The sequence below is a fragment of the Salvelinus alpinus genome, chromosome 7 (genome assembly GCF_045679555.1).
Source record: "Salvelinus alpinus chromosome 7, SLU_Salpinus.1, whole genome shotgun sequence".
Lineage (NCBI taxonomy): Eukaryota > Metazoa > Chordata > Actinopteri > Salmoniformes > Salmonidae > Salvelinus > Salvelinus alpinus.
Window position 1 is genome coordinate 48,258,715 of NC_092092.1, and position 16,997 is coordinate 48,275,711.

Here is a 16,997-nt window from a genome sequence, read left to right on the forward strand (position 1 = left end):
GACAAACTCCAAGCATTGATTATGCAAGAATGGGCTGCCATCAGTCAGGATGTGGCCCAGAAGTTAATTGACAGCATGCCAGGGCGGATTACAGAGGTCTTGAAAAAGAAGGGTCAACACTGCAAATATTGACTCTTTGCATCAACTTCATGTAATTGTCAATAAAATCCTTTGACACTTATGAAATGCTTGTAATTATACTTCAGTATTCCATAGTAACATCTGACAAAAATGTCTAAAGACACTGAAGCAGCAAACTTTGTGGAAATTAATATGTGTCATTCCACGACTTTACATGTTACCAGGTAAAAAATCCCGACCCACAGTTTCTCAATGCTCCCACGAAAGGAAATAGAGCATGCAAGAAGCCCTGTGGCTTCAGGCTATTCGCCATGAGAGAGTGTGAAATGTGTGTCCAAGTAGGCTACACGTAGCTATGTGTGTGTGGAAAACATTTAATCACAGGTAAGACATTTAACCATGATTTCACCATGAGGCCACTGGTGACTTTAAAACAGTTTGAGTTTAATGTATGTGATAGGAGAGGATGGATCAACAACATTTTAGTTGCTCCACAATATTAACCTAAACGATTTAGTGAAAAGAAGGAAGCCTGTACAGAATAAAAATATTCCAAAACATACATCCTGTTTGCATTAAGTAAAACTGGGGAAAAAAGCTGAATACAAAGCATTATGTCTGGGGCAAATCCAACACACGCCAAGTTCTACGTCATATTTTCAAGCCTGGTGGTGGCTGCATCATGTTATGGGTATGCTTGTCATCGGCAAGGACTAGGGACTATTTTAGGATCAAAATTAAAAGGACTAGAGCTAAGCACAGGCAAAAACCTGGTTCAGTCTGCAGTGGAAGACAAATTCACCTTTCAGTAGAACAATAACTTAAAACACAAGGCAAACTATACAGATGCTTACCAAGACGATATTGAATGTTCCCCATTGGCCGAGTTAGTTTTGTCTTAAATTTGCTTGAAAATCTATAGCAAGACTTAAATGGTTGTCTTGCAATGATCAACAAACAACTTGACAGAGCTTGAGTAATTTGTTTTAAGAATGATGTGCAAGTATTGTATAATCCAGGTGTGCTAACCTCTTAGAGCCTTACCCAGGAAGATTCACTGCCAAAGGTGATTCTAACATGTATTGACTCAGTGGTGTGAATACTTATGTAAATTAGATATTTATCCATTTCATTTTCAATAGATTTGCAAACATTTCTAAAAACATATTTTCAGTTTATCATTATAGAGTATTATGTGTAGATGGGTGAGAGAAAAAAATTATTTAATCCATTTTAAATTCAGGCTGTCACAACAAAATGTGGAATAAGTCAAGGGGTATGAATACTTTCTGAAGGCACTGTATCTAATACCGACTGGGACTATATTAATGTGATACTCATTGTCCATTGTCCATTAAATGTGATACTTATTGTCCATGGTTGCCATGGTGACTTTATGGCAGCCTAGGCTTATTCTGCCCAACAAAGGGAAAACGCAGCACTACGTAATTTTCTTTAAAGCAAAATCTGACTTCAAAGTCTTTTTCTGTCTAGACAGACAGCAATTTCTGATACTCGAAGAATATATTCTTATCACCTGGCTTGTTCTAGTGTCAGGAATACCACATTAATCAGATAATATACCTGGCCATTAGAACAGATGAAATACTTTTAACCAAATTAGTAGTTACTGCGTTTTGCCTTTGTAGGGCAGTATTGCTCTGCTATTTTAGTTACAATTTAGTGTTGTTTTTCAAATGTGAATTTTTCTTGAATAACCTTTTGTTTTTGAGTAGCTAATCAAGTACTGATCATTTTAATGTAGTAATTATGAACCTCAATGTTAAAATCAGTTAAGCAATTGGACTTTCCTGCCACCAACAAAGTATATATTTTTTGTTTTATTTTTAATACCTGCATTGAAGTGTCTCACCTACTATCTCCTGAGGACTACAATGTACAGATATGGGCGACACTCGCATATTTTCCTCAAGAGGATTAAACAAACCCTGAGTAAGTAGCAAAAAAAAATTTTTTTTCAATTTATATAGTACAGAAAAGCTCACAGGCGGTACAAATTCCACTCATAAAACAAAACAGTCCACACATAACTGTATGTCTCCCTTTCTTCCCCCTCTATACAGCGCAGATTCTGACTCTGCGGCCTGTTAAAAAAGTCCATGTACCACCTCTATCTTAGGCCCCTAGTTAAGACTAGGCACTGTTGAATGTGTAGTCTCTAACAAATAACTCTCTACTAGTACAGTAGTTTATCACTGACAATGACCTGGGACTAATATGTTTGACGGAAACATGGCACAGAAATGGTCATTTATACCTACTCAATGAAACTAAATATCTGGAAAAGGCTCGTGCCCATGGCAGGGGTGGTGGTCTTGCTGTTTTCCACAGACTGTTTTGACCTGAAAATGTTGCTTGCTCCTGCTGTCTTATTATTTGAGTACATGGCTTTTAGAATGAAGACTCCCAGTCCTCTCACTGTGATACTTATCTTTCGCCTCTCCAAAAAAGTCTCCTGTAACAGAGTTTTCTGAGCTGATCACCTCTGTGTCCTTCCCTCTCCAATGTTGTAATCCTAGGTGATTTCAACGTTCACATTGATTCAACAAAATTTTTATTAAGCCCGAAGTCCAGCATTAGTGATGTCACTGCCTACGTCATTACCTTCTACTCATGAGACCAAGCCCATGCATACACAGCTATACAAACAATAGTTTCAGTGTTATCTAAAGGCTCAGCAGTAAATGTCCTCTCCCCAAGTGGATTTATAATGGAATGTCTGACTAGTCTCTTTTCTCTTTCACTCCCCTGCAGGGTTCTTTCTTCACAGACACCCTGTATTGACTGCCATAATTCACACATCCCTCAGACCATTTCTTTATAAGAAGAGACTAGAAAATAATTGTGGAACAATATTAAACCTTACAATGAATATATATATATATTGTTAATCTGAAGTCTAGGACCCTATACATTTAAAGAGGGAGGGGTCTTATAACTCTCCCCCTTCTATTAATACAACATAAGCATAATCAATTATTATAATACATAAACATTTGGTACAGCCCCTATCATGACCCCAAGGTGAACCCAACAGTTATACAACTAAACCTCATCACTGGAGAAGTCCTGGATGTACATGAGCTAGGTGTATCTGACCAAAGGGCCGTGACGATGTCTGTGAGTACTCCTTCACTTCAGCTCTGCCCAAAGCACAATATTAAATTCAGAAACATCAAGTCCCTTGACACATCCCTCTTCCAGGTGCCTGTTACTCTGCACTGACTGCCTTGACTCCACCCCTGATGAAATGGTCTACCTATATAAATAGCACTCAAAGCAACAGCCTTGCCCCTGAAAAGAACATGTCAAGTATCCTTCCAACGGTCCTCCCCATGGTTCCCAGAGGAGCTGCGCAGCATGAAGACCCACGGCCTCAATTTAGAGCGTCTGTTGAGAAGTACTGGCCTAACTATCCACCTACCGGCCTATAATGACCACCAAGCATGCTATTTCCTGTGTGGCTCAGTCGGTTGAGCATTGCGCTTGCAACGACAGGATTGTGGGTTTGATTCCCACAGGGGATCAGTACGAATATGTATGCACTCACTACTGTAAGTTGCTCTGGATAAGGGTGTCTGCGAAATGAGAAAACATGTAATGTATTTCAAATCACTAAAAGAAGACCACGCTGCCATTAGAGACTATGACTGAGGAAATCCCAGGACCTTGTTTTCTACCATCAGTCGCCTCCTCCACCCTACAGACTCTTGCCCTCCCAGAACAACTACCGAATAATGCAAACGATTCTTCAAGGCTAAAATCAACGAAATCCAACAGAACATTGTATCCTCCAACCCCATGCTGGCTCATAACCCACGGCTTCACTTGCACCTCAGTGCTTACAAGCTTTATGAGGCTCTCCCATCTGGTTTTACACCCATGTTCAGTACTGAGACAGACCTGGTGAAGGTTGTAAATGAAATGCTCAATGCTGCAGATACAGGATCCTCCACCATCTTGATTATTCTGGACCTCAGTGCTTTTGACACAGTAGATCACACCATTCTACTGCAGCGCACCAGAGAGCACACTGCCATTTGTGGGACTGCACTTAACTGGTTCACCTCCTACCTCTCTAACCGCAAGCAGTACATCACCCTCGGTGAGGCAAAATCAGAGGAGTCCACCTTAACCTGCAGTGTCCCACAAGGGGTCGGTGTTGGGACCTGTCCTCTTCCTGCTTTACTTGCTCCCACTTATCCAGATCTTCAGACAGCACAGTGTCCAATTCCACTGCTATGCAGACGACACACAGGTGTACTTTAAAACAAAGCCTGACACAACATCTGCTCTATCAACATCGTCCAACTGTCTGGAAGAGGTCAAATATTGGATGCAGAACAGAACAACTTCCTCCAGCTCAACAGCAGCAAGACAGAGGCTGATAGGCACCCCCCAGCAGATCACCAACTCCTGCAGCATCCGCCCTGTCATGGATGGCTGTAGGGCAGCCCCCAAAGTGACTCTTCTTATCAAGGTGTTGTTTTCTTCTCAGGAATTCAGCCTTCTCTGTATTGTCTCTCCAACCCCCAATCTGTCGCACCCCTGAGAAGCAGAGGCTATGTTGTCTTTAGAGGTCTGTAGGTCTGATATTTGATTGGAGTTTAACTTTACAGTAATACTATTGGTCAACAAATCAGACTTTGTATCCAAACAACTCAGATGTTATAAAGGGTCTTAGATTCATTGTCTCCTTCTCTTCTGTTCCTGACCTGCGCTGATGAGATACCTACACTTTCTCTCTCCCATGAGCTATGGGCCATGGCACAAGCCATGGTTTCTTTCTCTTCTGTTCCTGACCTGCGCTAATGAGATACCTACACTCTTTCTCTCTCCCTCTCCCATGAGCTATGGGCCATGGCACAAGCCATGGTTTCTTTCTCTTCCTCGCTCTGATCAAGCTTATAAAAATGCCTTGTAAGGCTTGTTAATGCTTTGTAACTTAAGCTTCATGCTTTGTATGTGAATCCATACATTTTACAAAGTAATTAAATGCACTTGTATTTAGAATTCCATTCTCAGACATTTCTTTGCCTATTACTGTAACAACTATAGTCTCTTGCATATTGCTAAATCATACCTCATTTAATAGACTTTGTTAACATTAATTGCATAGTCTTATTACGAGTCGCATGTGAGGTGTATATAATATGCATATATGATAATTATTACCGCACTACATGGACACATCATCCCCCTCTCCTCAGCCATCACTAATTTGGGTATGAAATTTGACCCCACACTATTTAAATGCCCACAGTAGTCACGTCTGTAAAACGTCATTCTTTCACTTGAAGAACATCTCCCGCCTAAATCTCTCACCACATCTGACGCAGAAAGGCTAATCCATGCATTCATTTTCTCCAGAATTATGGGAACACAGTACTTGAGGGGCCTGCCTGCAAATTCAATTCATAAACTACAGCTCATCCAAAACAGTGCCTCTTGGATTCTGACACAAACAAAAAAGTATGCTCACATCACCCCCATCCTTGCTGTTCTCCATTGGCTACCTGTTCCTCAAAGAATCGACTATAAAATTATCCTCCTTGTCTACAAAGCCCTAAATGGCGTCAGCCCTGCCTACCTGTCAGACCTACTCTCCCCCTATGAACCTCCACGCACCCTACGTTCAAGCCACGCAAAACTGCTCCATGGCCCCAGGACCAGGCTCCGAATAATGGGGGACCGTGCCTTTTCCTCCCACGCCCATGGAACTCATTTCCTGATAAATTCAGGGCTATTCAGGTTGCTATTAAAACTGACCTTAAGACAAATCTCTATCGGCTGGCTTACCTTTTATGGCCTTCCTCCTAGACTACCAAGACGACATTGAATGTTCCCGAGTGGCCGAGTTAGTTGTGTCTTAAATCGGCTTTAAATCTATGGAAAAACCTGAAAATAGCTATCTACCAATGATCAACAACCAACTTGACAGAGCTCGAAGAATTAAAAAAATAATAAGGTGCAAATATTGGGGCTGCAGGTAGCCTAATGGTTAGAGCGTTGGGCCAGTAACCGAAAGGTTGCTAGATCGAATCCCCGACCTGACAAGGTAAAAAACTATCTGTCGTTCTGCCCCTGAACAAAACCGTTAACCCACTGTTCCTAGGCTGTTATTATAAATAAGAATTTGTTCTTAACTGACTTGCCTAGTTAAATAAAGGTAAAATAAATAAATAATATTGTACAATCCAGATCTGCAAAGCTCTTAGCCTTTCACGAGTATCAACCCCGGATCCGGGAGCACCCCCCACCCCCCACACACTGATTAGCATAGCTAGCATAGCTTCAGAAGTAGATAGTAGCATCTAAATATCATTAAATCACAAGTCCAAGACACCAGATGAAAGATACAGATCTTGTGAATAAAGCCACCATTTCAGATTTTTAAAATGTTTTACAGGGAAGACAAAATATGTAAATCTATTAGCTAAACACGTTAGCAAAATACACCACTATTCTAACTCCATCAGTTTCTTACTCCTTCAGGTGCTATCACCAATTCGGCTCAACTAAGATATTGATATCCACTAACCAAGAAAAAACCTCTTCAGATGACAGTCTGATAACATATTCATGGTATAGGATAGTTTTTGTTAGAAAAAAGTGCATATTTCAGGTAGAAATCACAGTTTACAATTGCACCGACCATCACAAATTGACCAGAATTACTAGATAGAGCAACGTGTATGACCAATTTACTCATCATAAAACATTTCATAAGAATAGACAAAGCATAGCAATGGAAAGACCCAGTTCTTGTGATTTCAGACCATATTTCAGATTTTCTAAGCGTTTTACAGCGAAAACACAATAAATCGATAAGTTAGCATACCACATGTGAAAACGTTACAAGAGCATCGATTCCAGCCAAAGAGCGCTATAACGTAATCACCGCCAAAATATATTAATTTTTTCACTAACCTTCTCAGAATTCTTCCGATGACACTCCTGTAACATCATTTTACAATATACATATACAGTTTGTTCGAAAAGGTGCATATTTAGCCATACAAAACCGTGGTTACACAATAAAAATACTAGGAAATCAAGCCTCAATATGTCTGACGTCATCTATCAGAGTGATCTAGTTTAATTGAAAGCTAATCATATACTTGACTAAAAAATACAGGGTTGACAGCAATCGAAAGACAAATTAGTTCTTAATGCAACCGCTGATTTACATTTTTAAAATTATCCTTACTTTTCAATACAGGGTTGGCCAAGTGAAGCTATACCAAACAAAATGGCGAAATATGCGTTTAAAATATTTCGACAGAAACACGATTTATCATATTAAATATTGCTTACTTTGAGCTGTTCTTTCATCAGATTCTTGGGCAATGTATCCTTTCTATGTTATAAACGTCTTTTGGTCGATAGATGTCCTCTGTCCTTCGAAATGTCCACCACCAACGACCGACACCCTAAAACGTGTCCAAACTTTCAGAGTGCACGACAAATAAATTCCTCAGAATCGCACTAAACGGATATAAATTGCTATAAAACGTTTCAAATTCACTACATTATGATGTTTTTAACAACTATAACGACTGAAAACATGACCGGAGAAATATTGCTGGTTAGACAAACGATTTGGAACGAGGCAGGTCCGATGGCCTTCACGCTTGAGGCGCACGTTGAGAAAGGGGGGTCTCTGTACATTTTTGTCATTTATAATGGCTGTGAACGTCCCATCGATTTCATTGAAAACGTGATGACGTACAGACACCCAGAGGAAGACGTAGGCAGTGTCGGTTTCTTCATAGCATTCACTGTGGCCTTATAAACAGACCCCAGATCAGAGGTAAAAATTTCTGAAATCTGAACCCTGTCATGAAAAGTGCTGTAGAAATTGTTCTGTACCACTCAGAGACAAAATTCCAACTTCTATAGAAACTAGAAGGTGTTTTCTATCCAATAATAACAATAATATGCATATTGTACGATCAAGAATTTAGCACGAGGCAGTTTAATTTGGAGACACAAATATGCTAATGCGGAACAGCACCCCCTATAGTTGCAAGAAGCTTTTAGACTTACCCAGAAAGACTTAAAGCTGTAATCGCTGTCAAAGTTGATTCTAACATTCGGAAAGTATTCAGATCCCTTCCCTTTACTTTTTCCACATTTTGTTACATTTTGTTAGCCTTATTCTAAAATGGATTCAGTTAATAATTTTTTCCCTAATTAATCTACACCACATAACGACAAAGTGAAACAGGTTTTTAGAAATGTTTGCAAAATGTTTAAAAATAGATATAACTTATTTACGTAAGTATTCAGACTCTTTACTATGAGACTTGAAATTGAGCTCAGGTGCATCCTGTTTCTTTCCATTTTTTTTTATTTAACCAGGTAGGCCAGTTGAGAACACGTTCTCTTTATACAACTGCGACCTGGCCAAGATAAAGCAAAGCGACAAAAAACACAGAGTTACACATGGGATAAACAGACCTACCTAAGGCAATAGAAAAATCTATATACAGTGTGTGAAAATGTAGTAAGATTAAGGAGGTAAGGCGATAAATAGGCCATAGTGGCGAAATAATAACAATTTAGCGTTAACTAGAGTCATAGATGTGCAGATGATGATGTGCACAGTTGGGCTGTGTACAGGTGCAGTGAAAGGTAATCTGCTCTGACTGCTGATGCTTATACTTAGTGAGGGAGATATAAGTCTCCAGCTTCAGTGACTTTTGCAATTCGTTCCAGTCATTGGCAGCAGAGAACTGGAAGGAAAGGCTTTGGGGATGACCAGTGAAATATACCTGCTGGAGCGCGTGCTACGGGTGGGTGTTGCTATGGTGACCGGTGAGCTGAGATAAGGTGGGGCTTTACCTAGCAAAGACTTATAGATAACCTGGAGCCAGTGAGTTTGGCGACGGATATGTAGCGAGGGCCAGCCAACGAGAGCATACAGGTCGCAGTGGTGGGTAGTATATGGGGCTGGCTTTAGTGACAAAACGGATGGCACTGTGATAGACTACATCCAATTTGCTGAGTAGAGTGTTGGAGGCTATTTTGTACATGACATCGCTGAAGTCAGGATCGGTAGGATGGTCAGTTTTATGAGGGTATGTTTGGCAGCATGAGTGAATGAGGCTTTGTTGCGAAATAGGAAGCCGATTCTAGACATAATTTTGGATTGGAGATGCTTAATGTGAGTCTGGAAGGAGAGTTTACAGTCTAACCAGACACCTAGGTATTTGTAGTTGTCCACATATTCTAAGTCAGAACTGTCCAGAGTAGTAATGCTAGTCGGGCCGGCGGGTGCGGGCAGCGATCGGTTGAAGAGCATGCATTCAGTTTTACTAGCATTTAAGAGCAGTTGGAGGCCACGGAAAGAGTGTTGTATGGCATTGAAGCTAGTTTGGAGGTTTGTATGTTTCCATTGATCATCCTTGAGATGATTCTGCAACTTGATTGGAGTCCATCTGTGGCAAGTTCAATTAATTGGACATGATTTGGAAAGGCACACACCTATATAAAGGTCCAACAGTTGATTGTGCCTGTCAGAGCAATAACCAAGCTATGAGAGGATTGTGTCAGGGCACAGATCTGTGAACGGGTACCATTTCTGCAGCATTGAAGGTCCCCAAGAACACAGTGGTCTCCATCATTCTTAAATTGAATAAGTTTGGAACCACCAACATTCTTCCTAGAGCTGGCCACCTGGCCAAATTGAGCAATCAGGGGAGAAGGGTCTTGGTCAGGGAGGTGACCAAGAACCCGATGGTTATTCTGACAGAACTCCAGAGTTCCTCCGTAGAGATTGGAGAACCGTCCAAAAGGACAACCATCTCTGCAGCTATCCACCAATCAGGCCTTTACGGTAGAGTGGCCAGACGGAAGTTACTCCTCAGTAAAATGCACATCAAAGCACGCTTGGTGTTTGCCAATAGACACCTAAAGGACTCTCAGACCATGAGAAACAAGATTCTCTGGTCTGATGAAACCATGATTGAACTCTTTGACCTGAATGCGATGCGTGATGTCGGGAGGAAACGTGTCACCGTCCCTACGGTTATGCATGGTGGTGGCAGCATCATGTTGTGGGGATGTTTTTCAGAAGCAGGGACTGGAGACTAGTCAAGATCGCGTGAAAGATGAACGGAGCAAAGTACAGCGAGATCCTTGATGAAAACCTGCTCCGTAGTGCTCAGGACCTCCGACTGGGGGCGAATATTCACCTTCTAACAGGACAACGACCCCAAGCACACAGCCAAGATAACGCAGGACTGGCTTCGGGACAAGTCTCTGAATGTCCTTGAGTGGCCCAGCCAGAGCCCGGACTTGAAACCGATTTAACATTTCTGGAGAGACCTAAAAATAGTTGTGCAGCAACGCTCCCCATCCAACCTCACAGAGCTTAAGTGGAACGGCAGAGAAGAATGGGGGAAATTCCCAAATACAGGTGTGCCAAGCTTGTAGCGTCATACCCAAGAAGACTCAAGGCTGTAACCGCTGCCGAAGGTGCTTCAACAAAGTTCTGAGTAAAAGGTCTGAATACTTATGTAAATGTCATAGGATTTTTTTTTGTATACATTTGCTACAATTTCATTATGTGGTATTGTGTGTAGATTGACGAGGGAAAAATATGATTTAATACATTTTAGAATAAGGCTCTTGTCACGATCCCTACAGAACTTTCCTCACGCATACCTGTCCCCTGTTCCCACTGATTAGTATTTGTATATATGTGCCCTTTATTTTCCATTGGGCTGTCCATTATTGTTGCTATGTCTGTTGGTGCGTGTGAGTACTTGTGCTCTGTGTTTTGGCTTTTGTGCCATTGTGGATTGCGCAGATGATTACGGGTCTCGTCCCGTGTGTTAATCATTGTACGCATGTGTTATTTATTTGAGGTACTCCTCCCTCTTTTGCTTGGGTTTCAACTTTGTGTTTTTTGTGTAGTGTTTGAATGGTCTTCGTCCCCATGCCTTTACACGGCACGCCGTAATTTGGGTAAGAAATAAAAACCCTATTACGCATTCCTGCGCCTGTCTCCCGAATCTCTTCATACCAACGTGACAACTGTAACGTAACAAAATGTGGAAAAAGTTAGGGGATCTGAATACTTTCCAAATGCACTGTATTGTCTCAGCGGTGTGAATACTTATGTAAATTAGACATTTACGTATTTCATTTTCAATAAATTAGAAAACAATTCTACAAACACTTTCTCATTATGAGGTATTGTGTGTAGATGGGTGCGAAAAGCAATCGATTTCATCAATTTTGAATTCAGGTTGTAACAAATCAAAATGTTGAATAAGTCAAGGGGTATGAATAGTTTCTGAAGGCACTGTATTTGCTTGGTAGTATTTCTCGCAAGAAGACTTGAAGAAATGTTCCCCTATACTGCTTGTGAGTTGTGAAGTTATAGAACTGCCAAAAAGGATGGATGAAATAAAAACCATTCAAAGCACTGATCCAGTAGGCAGATAGGTTGTCGTTCTGCACTAATGCACTTGCTTATTGGTTCCTTGAAAACATTTGACTCAACTTACCTGTCATAAGCATAATAGTTATTGGAGAAAGGGAAGACGGTACATTTATGACATTTCATATACAGTACTTACAACATTTTTCGGACTTGGTCCCGATGTCGATGTTGGGCATCCCAAAATACTTGTCAAAAAGATGGGGCCATCCATTGTTATCTCCTAGGAAACAAAGTATAAACACATTGTTTTACTGGTCAGAAATAGTACATCCTTATGTCCATCTTCCACAGAGCAAACATCAACATTGTATCATACTTTATTAATAATTTAGATACATGCCAAGGTGTCAATTACTACCTTCTACAACACAGCAGGAACAGTCTATTTTTTTGCCTGACATCAGCTTGACATCCATTAACCAGACAGTAGGCCTCACGTTTTGACACTGCAGATTTTTACTCAAGAAGTCTAGGGTTTAGACTAGGTGCCAATCGGTTTCTGCTCTCGCCAACTCCTTATGGAATTATCATGTTTGGCTTCAACAGCAATGGAGTTGGCAGGAGCACTATGAGATATTGGACCAGGCTTTCTAGGGCTCATTCATTGAACCATGAAAAGATAAATAGATTGCCTATTTCGGTAGATCAATCTGGAATTAAGTTTGGGTTTGCCAATGTACACTGAACAAAAATAGAAACGCAACATGTAAAGTGTAGGTCCCATGTTTCATGAGCTGAAATAAAAAATCCTAGACATTTTCCATAGGCACGAAAAGCTTATTTCTCAAAAATGTTGTGCACAAATGTACTTTCATTCCTGTTAATGAGCATTTCTCCTTTGCCAAGATAATCCATCCACCTGACAGGTGTGGCATATCAAGAAGATGATTAAACAGCATGATCATTACACAGGTGCACCTTGTGCTGGGGACAAAAAGCCCCTCTAAAATGAGCAGTTTTGTCACACAATGCCACAGATGTCTCAAGTTGAGGGAGTGTGGAATTGGCATGCAGACTGTAGGAATGTCCTCCAGAGCTGTTGCCAGAGAACTGAATGTTCATTTCTCTACCATAAGCCGCTTCCAATGTCATTTTAGACAATTTGGCAGTATGTCCAGCTGGCCTCACAAGCACAGACCACATGTATGGCGTTGTGTGGGCGAGCAGTTTGCTGATGTCAACATTGTAAACAGAGTGCGCCATGGTGGCGGTGGGGTTATGGTATGGGCAGGCATGAACTACACACAACGAGCACAATTGCATTTTATCGGTGGCAATTTGAATCCACAGAGAATCCATGACGAGAACCTAAGGCACATTGTCGTGCCATTCATCCGCCGCCATCACCTCAGGTTTCAGCATGATAATGCACGACCCCATGTCGCAAGGATATGTACACAATTCCTGGAAGCTGAAAATGTCCCAGTTCTCCCATGGCCTGCATACTCACCAGACAAGTCATCCATTGAGCATGTTTGGGATGCTCTGGATCAACGTGTACGACAGCGTGTTCCAGTTCCCGCCCAATATCCAGCAACTTTGCACAGCCATTGAAGAGGAGTGGGACAAAATTCCACAGGCCACAATCAACAGAGTGATCAACTCTATGTGATGGAGATGTGTCGAAGCTGCATTAGGCAAATAGGGGTCACATCAAATACTGACTGGTTTTCTGATCCACGCCCCTATCTTTTCTTTTTATGGTATCCGTGACCAATAGATGCATATCTGTATTCCCAGTCATGTGAAAGCCATACACTAGGGCCTAATTTATTTATTTCCATTGACTGATTTCCTTATATGAACTGTAACTCTTTAAAATCTTTGAAATTGTTGCATTTATATCTTTGTTCAGTATAAATACTACAAGCTTTTAGGACAAACCATCTCAATAGATTTATTTTTTTACTTCCTTAGACACAGAAAAAAGTCATGATGTTAACAAGGAATAATTTGTCTTTTCTAACAGCTCCCCCATTACCAGTGCAAATGGTTATGCTGTTTTTGCTGCCCTTCAACCTAATGCAGCATCATCAATCACGACTGTCACATATTTCAAAAGTACAGCATGGACGTGGGATCGTAATTTGAGCCAGTTTGCTACAGCAGGCAAATAATTGTTCAAGAACAGGAAATGTGAATTATTATGTGCATTATAATTCATGGACATTTTTGTAGGGGTTGATACATTTTCAGTAAATTTAAGTCTGACATTTCAAAGTGGAAATTATAAACTTCAGAAGCCTTTTTAAACCTCAAATACATTACAAGTAAAACATTTCCAACAGGGTGATCAAAGATCCTACTTCTGTACAAGTTTGGGCCTTTAACACCATATACAGCAAACACACACACTCAGGCACATACCCAAACATACATGCACCAAAACATACAGTATACACACACACACGTTTGTTTTACTAGTCCCTGTGAGGACCTGATTTATTCCTATTCAAAGTCCTATTCTCCCTAACCCCTAACCTTAATCCCTAACTCTAATTGTAACCCTTAACCTAACCTCTAAGCCTTAAAATAGCCTTGTGCGGACCGGCTAAATGTACCCGCTTGTCCAAATGTTCCTTGTTTTATCATCCTTGTGAAGACTTCTGGTCCCCACAAGGAAAGTAAGACCAAAGACACACACGCATGGACAATCATCTTCACAGTCACTTTCAATTTGTACTTGTCCCAGTCTAATCCCCACTAGAGTTCTCATTTTCAGCCCAACACAATTCTGTGAATTGATTTGCGCAGGGCGGGACTCGGGCTTGCCGTGCTGTGAATAAAAAATTAACTATGTGTATGCGCACCTTTTTGCCTACTACGGCTCTCTCTCTGCTTGATTTTATTTAAAGGCATGAATGACTCATGTTGTGTAATGACATGAATGAATGAGTGTTTGATTATATTAAAGTAGGCAAAGTTACGTTAAGAAAGATAAAACAGGACACACTCACAGCTTGATGATGGATAGATTCTATGAGGCAACTAGAGTCCAGAGCAAAATAATACAGTTGATTTAGGCTACATTATTGCATGCTACATGTTTCTGGTCAGTGATAGATGAGCACACAAATTGAGCTACCACCTCCATTTGCACAGCCAGAGATCAATTAACCAAATATACAGACCGATTCAGTGAAACAAAATCACTTTGATTCAGACATGTGACAGGCTTTTTGTCAGTAGTAGGACAGGCTACTATGTGAGTGAAGAGCAACATTCAGTTGTTTAGCTACATAACATGCTTGCAAAATGTTCGGCTAATATATGAGTAAACTAGATTTAACTCGGCAATTCAGTTAAGAACAAATTCTTATTTACAATGACAGCCTACCACGGCCAAACCCGGACAACGCTGGGCCAATTGTGCGCCGCCCTATGGGACTCCCAATCAAGGCTGGATGTGATGCAGCCTGGATTCGAACCAGGGACTACAGTGACACCTCTTGCACTGAGATGCAGCCCCTTAGACTGCTGCGCCACTAGGGAATAAAGATGATCATGAGCACTCACTTTAACTTAGCCTAATTGTTTTCAAATATCCAAACAGCAATTCAGTGAAAACTAAAATCGGACATCGATTGTCTCAAAGCTGTGCGATGGCGCTGTCCCAATCTAATGGTGCTGAAATTATCATCTAGGTGACCACACACCACTATTGGTTTAAATTGTTATAATAGTTTGATATGACTTTGGGGACTCTATTTTCATCTGGCGTTAAGGCGACGCTAGTGTCAAACGCACGTTAGTTTGCAATTTTATCACGTAAAATCTGTCGCGCTGGCAATTTCCAGCCCTAATGCTGTCACGGCTGTTGAAAGATGAGGACCAAGGTGCAGCGTGGTGAGCGTACATTTTACTTTATTTAAGAATGACGCCGACAAAAAAACAATAAACCGCGAAGCTAAAGGCAATAGTGCCAACAAACAAAGACAACTTCCCACAAAGAACGGTGGGGAAAAAAGCTACCTAAGTATGGTTCCCAATCAGAGACAACGATAGACAGCTGTCCCTGATTGAGAACCATACCTGGCCAAAACATAGAAATAGAAAATCATAGAAACACAAAACATAGAATGCCCACCCCAACTCACGCCCTGACCAAACCAAAATAGAGACATAAAAAGGATCTCTAAGGTCAGGGTGTGACAAATGCCATGTTCGGCAATTTACTTATCTAAAATCAGCAAGCTTGCGCTCAGATGGGAGGGGTGGAAATATTTGAGGCGTGTACTTAAAAACATGGTCCAAAGTGTTAATGTTAGGCAGCGCTGGTAGGGATATTTAAGACCAATCAATAGCTGGTTTTAGCGATAAAGAAGCTGTTTACGGCATGAATTTAGACAGCGGAAACGCAGCCTATCCAGCCGTGTCACACACTGCCCATATTCACATGGAACAAGATGGGATTTGGTGCCTGTATACTTAGTATTAAGAAACATAAAACATTAATGTTTTTTCCCCCATTTTCATTTTATTTGATTTAAAACCAAGCATAGGCTCCCTTCTCTCAATGAAGTCTTCCTTTTTGTCCTGCCCAAAGTAATCAAGTAGGCTAGTCAAGACCGTTGATAAAGTGTTTTGGTCATGAGACCGGACGGAAATAAATCTTAAATCACCCAAACTATATTAAAATATAAAGTTTGAGAGGAGCAAAACAGTGAGCTGACATTCCCTTTTTATCAACGTATTGTAGGCAGGCCTACATTATTTTAGCCATGCCTTGGACATGCGTAAAACCCCTCCATGATGTAGGCTAAATGTTTCCATTCCCATCATGAAACGAGAGATGAGAACCTCGGTGAATACCGGTGAACCTCATATTCTCCTGTAACAATTGTTTGTTTTCCGTTTCATATTTTTAAAACCCAAACCCTCTGTAGGCTACCCTTACGCTAGGCCTACTATAATGAAGGCAATGCATTGTCTTTTTTTATGCTGGCGATTTTATGATATCATTACATTTGACATGTATTTATTGTTAAAAAAACAGATTGCTTGTTTTTCGTATAATTTTATTAACCTCTAACGAGTCTCCCTCCCGGATCCGGGATCCTCCTCATCAAAAAAGGCTAGGCTATGCTAGTCAGCTAATGCGACAGGGATATCATATAATATAATTTCATGAAATCCCAAGTCCAATACAGCAAATGAAAGATAAACATCTTGTGAATCCAGCCATCATTTCCGATTTTTAAAATGTTTTACAGCGAAAACACAATATATATTTATATTAGCTCACCACAATAGCCAAACACACAACGCCATGTTTTCACCATGTTTCCACCGCATAGGTAGCTTTCACAAAACCCACAAATAGAGATAAAATTAATCACTAACCTTGAACAACTTCATCAGATGACAGTCTTATAACATCATGTTATACAATACATTTATGTTTTGTTCGCAAATGTGCATATCTGAGGTATAAATCATA

The 16,997-nt window shown here is 40.7% G+C and overlaps 1 protein-coding gene across 1 annotated transcript in view; it reads right to left on the reverse strand.

The window, feature by feature from the left end:
* Positions 1-16,997, reverse strand: part of LOC139581117 (relaxin receptor 1-like) — a 131,801-nt gene that overhangs the window by 41,704 nt on the left and 73,100 nt on the right. Inside the window, exon 3 of the mRNA XM_071410558.1 lies at positions 11,694-11,777. Within this exon, the coding sequence (XP_071266659.1) occupies positions 11,694-11,777 (84 nt within the window). The remainder of the gene's footprint in view (positions 1-11,693; positions 11,778-16,997) is intronic.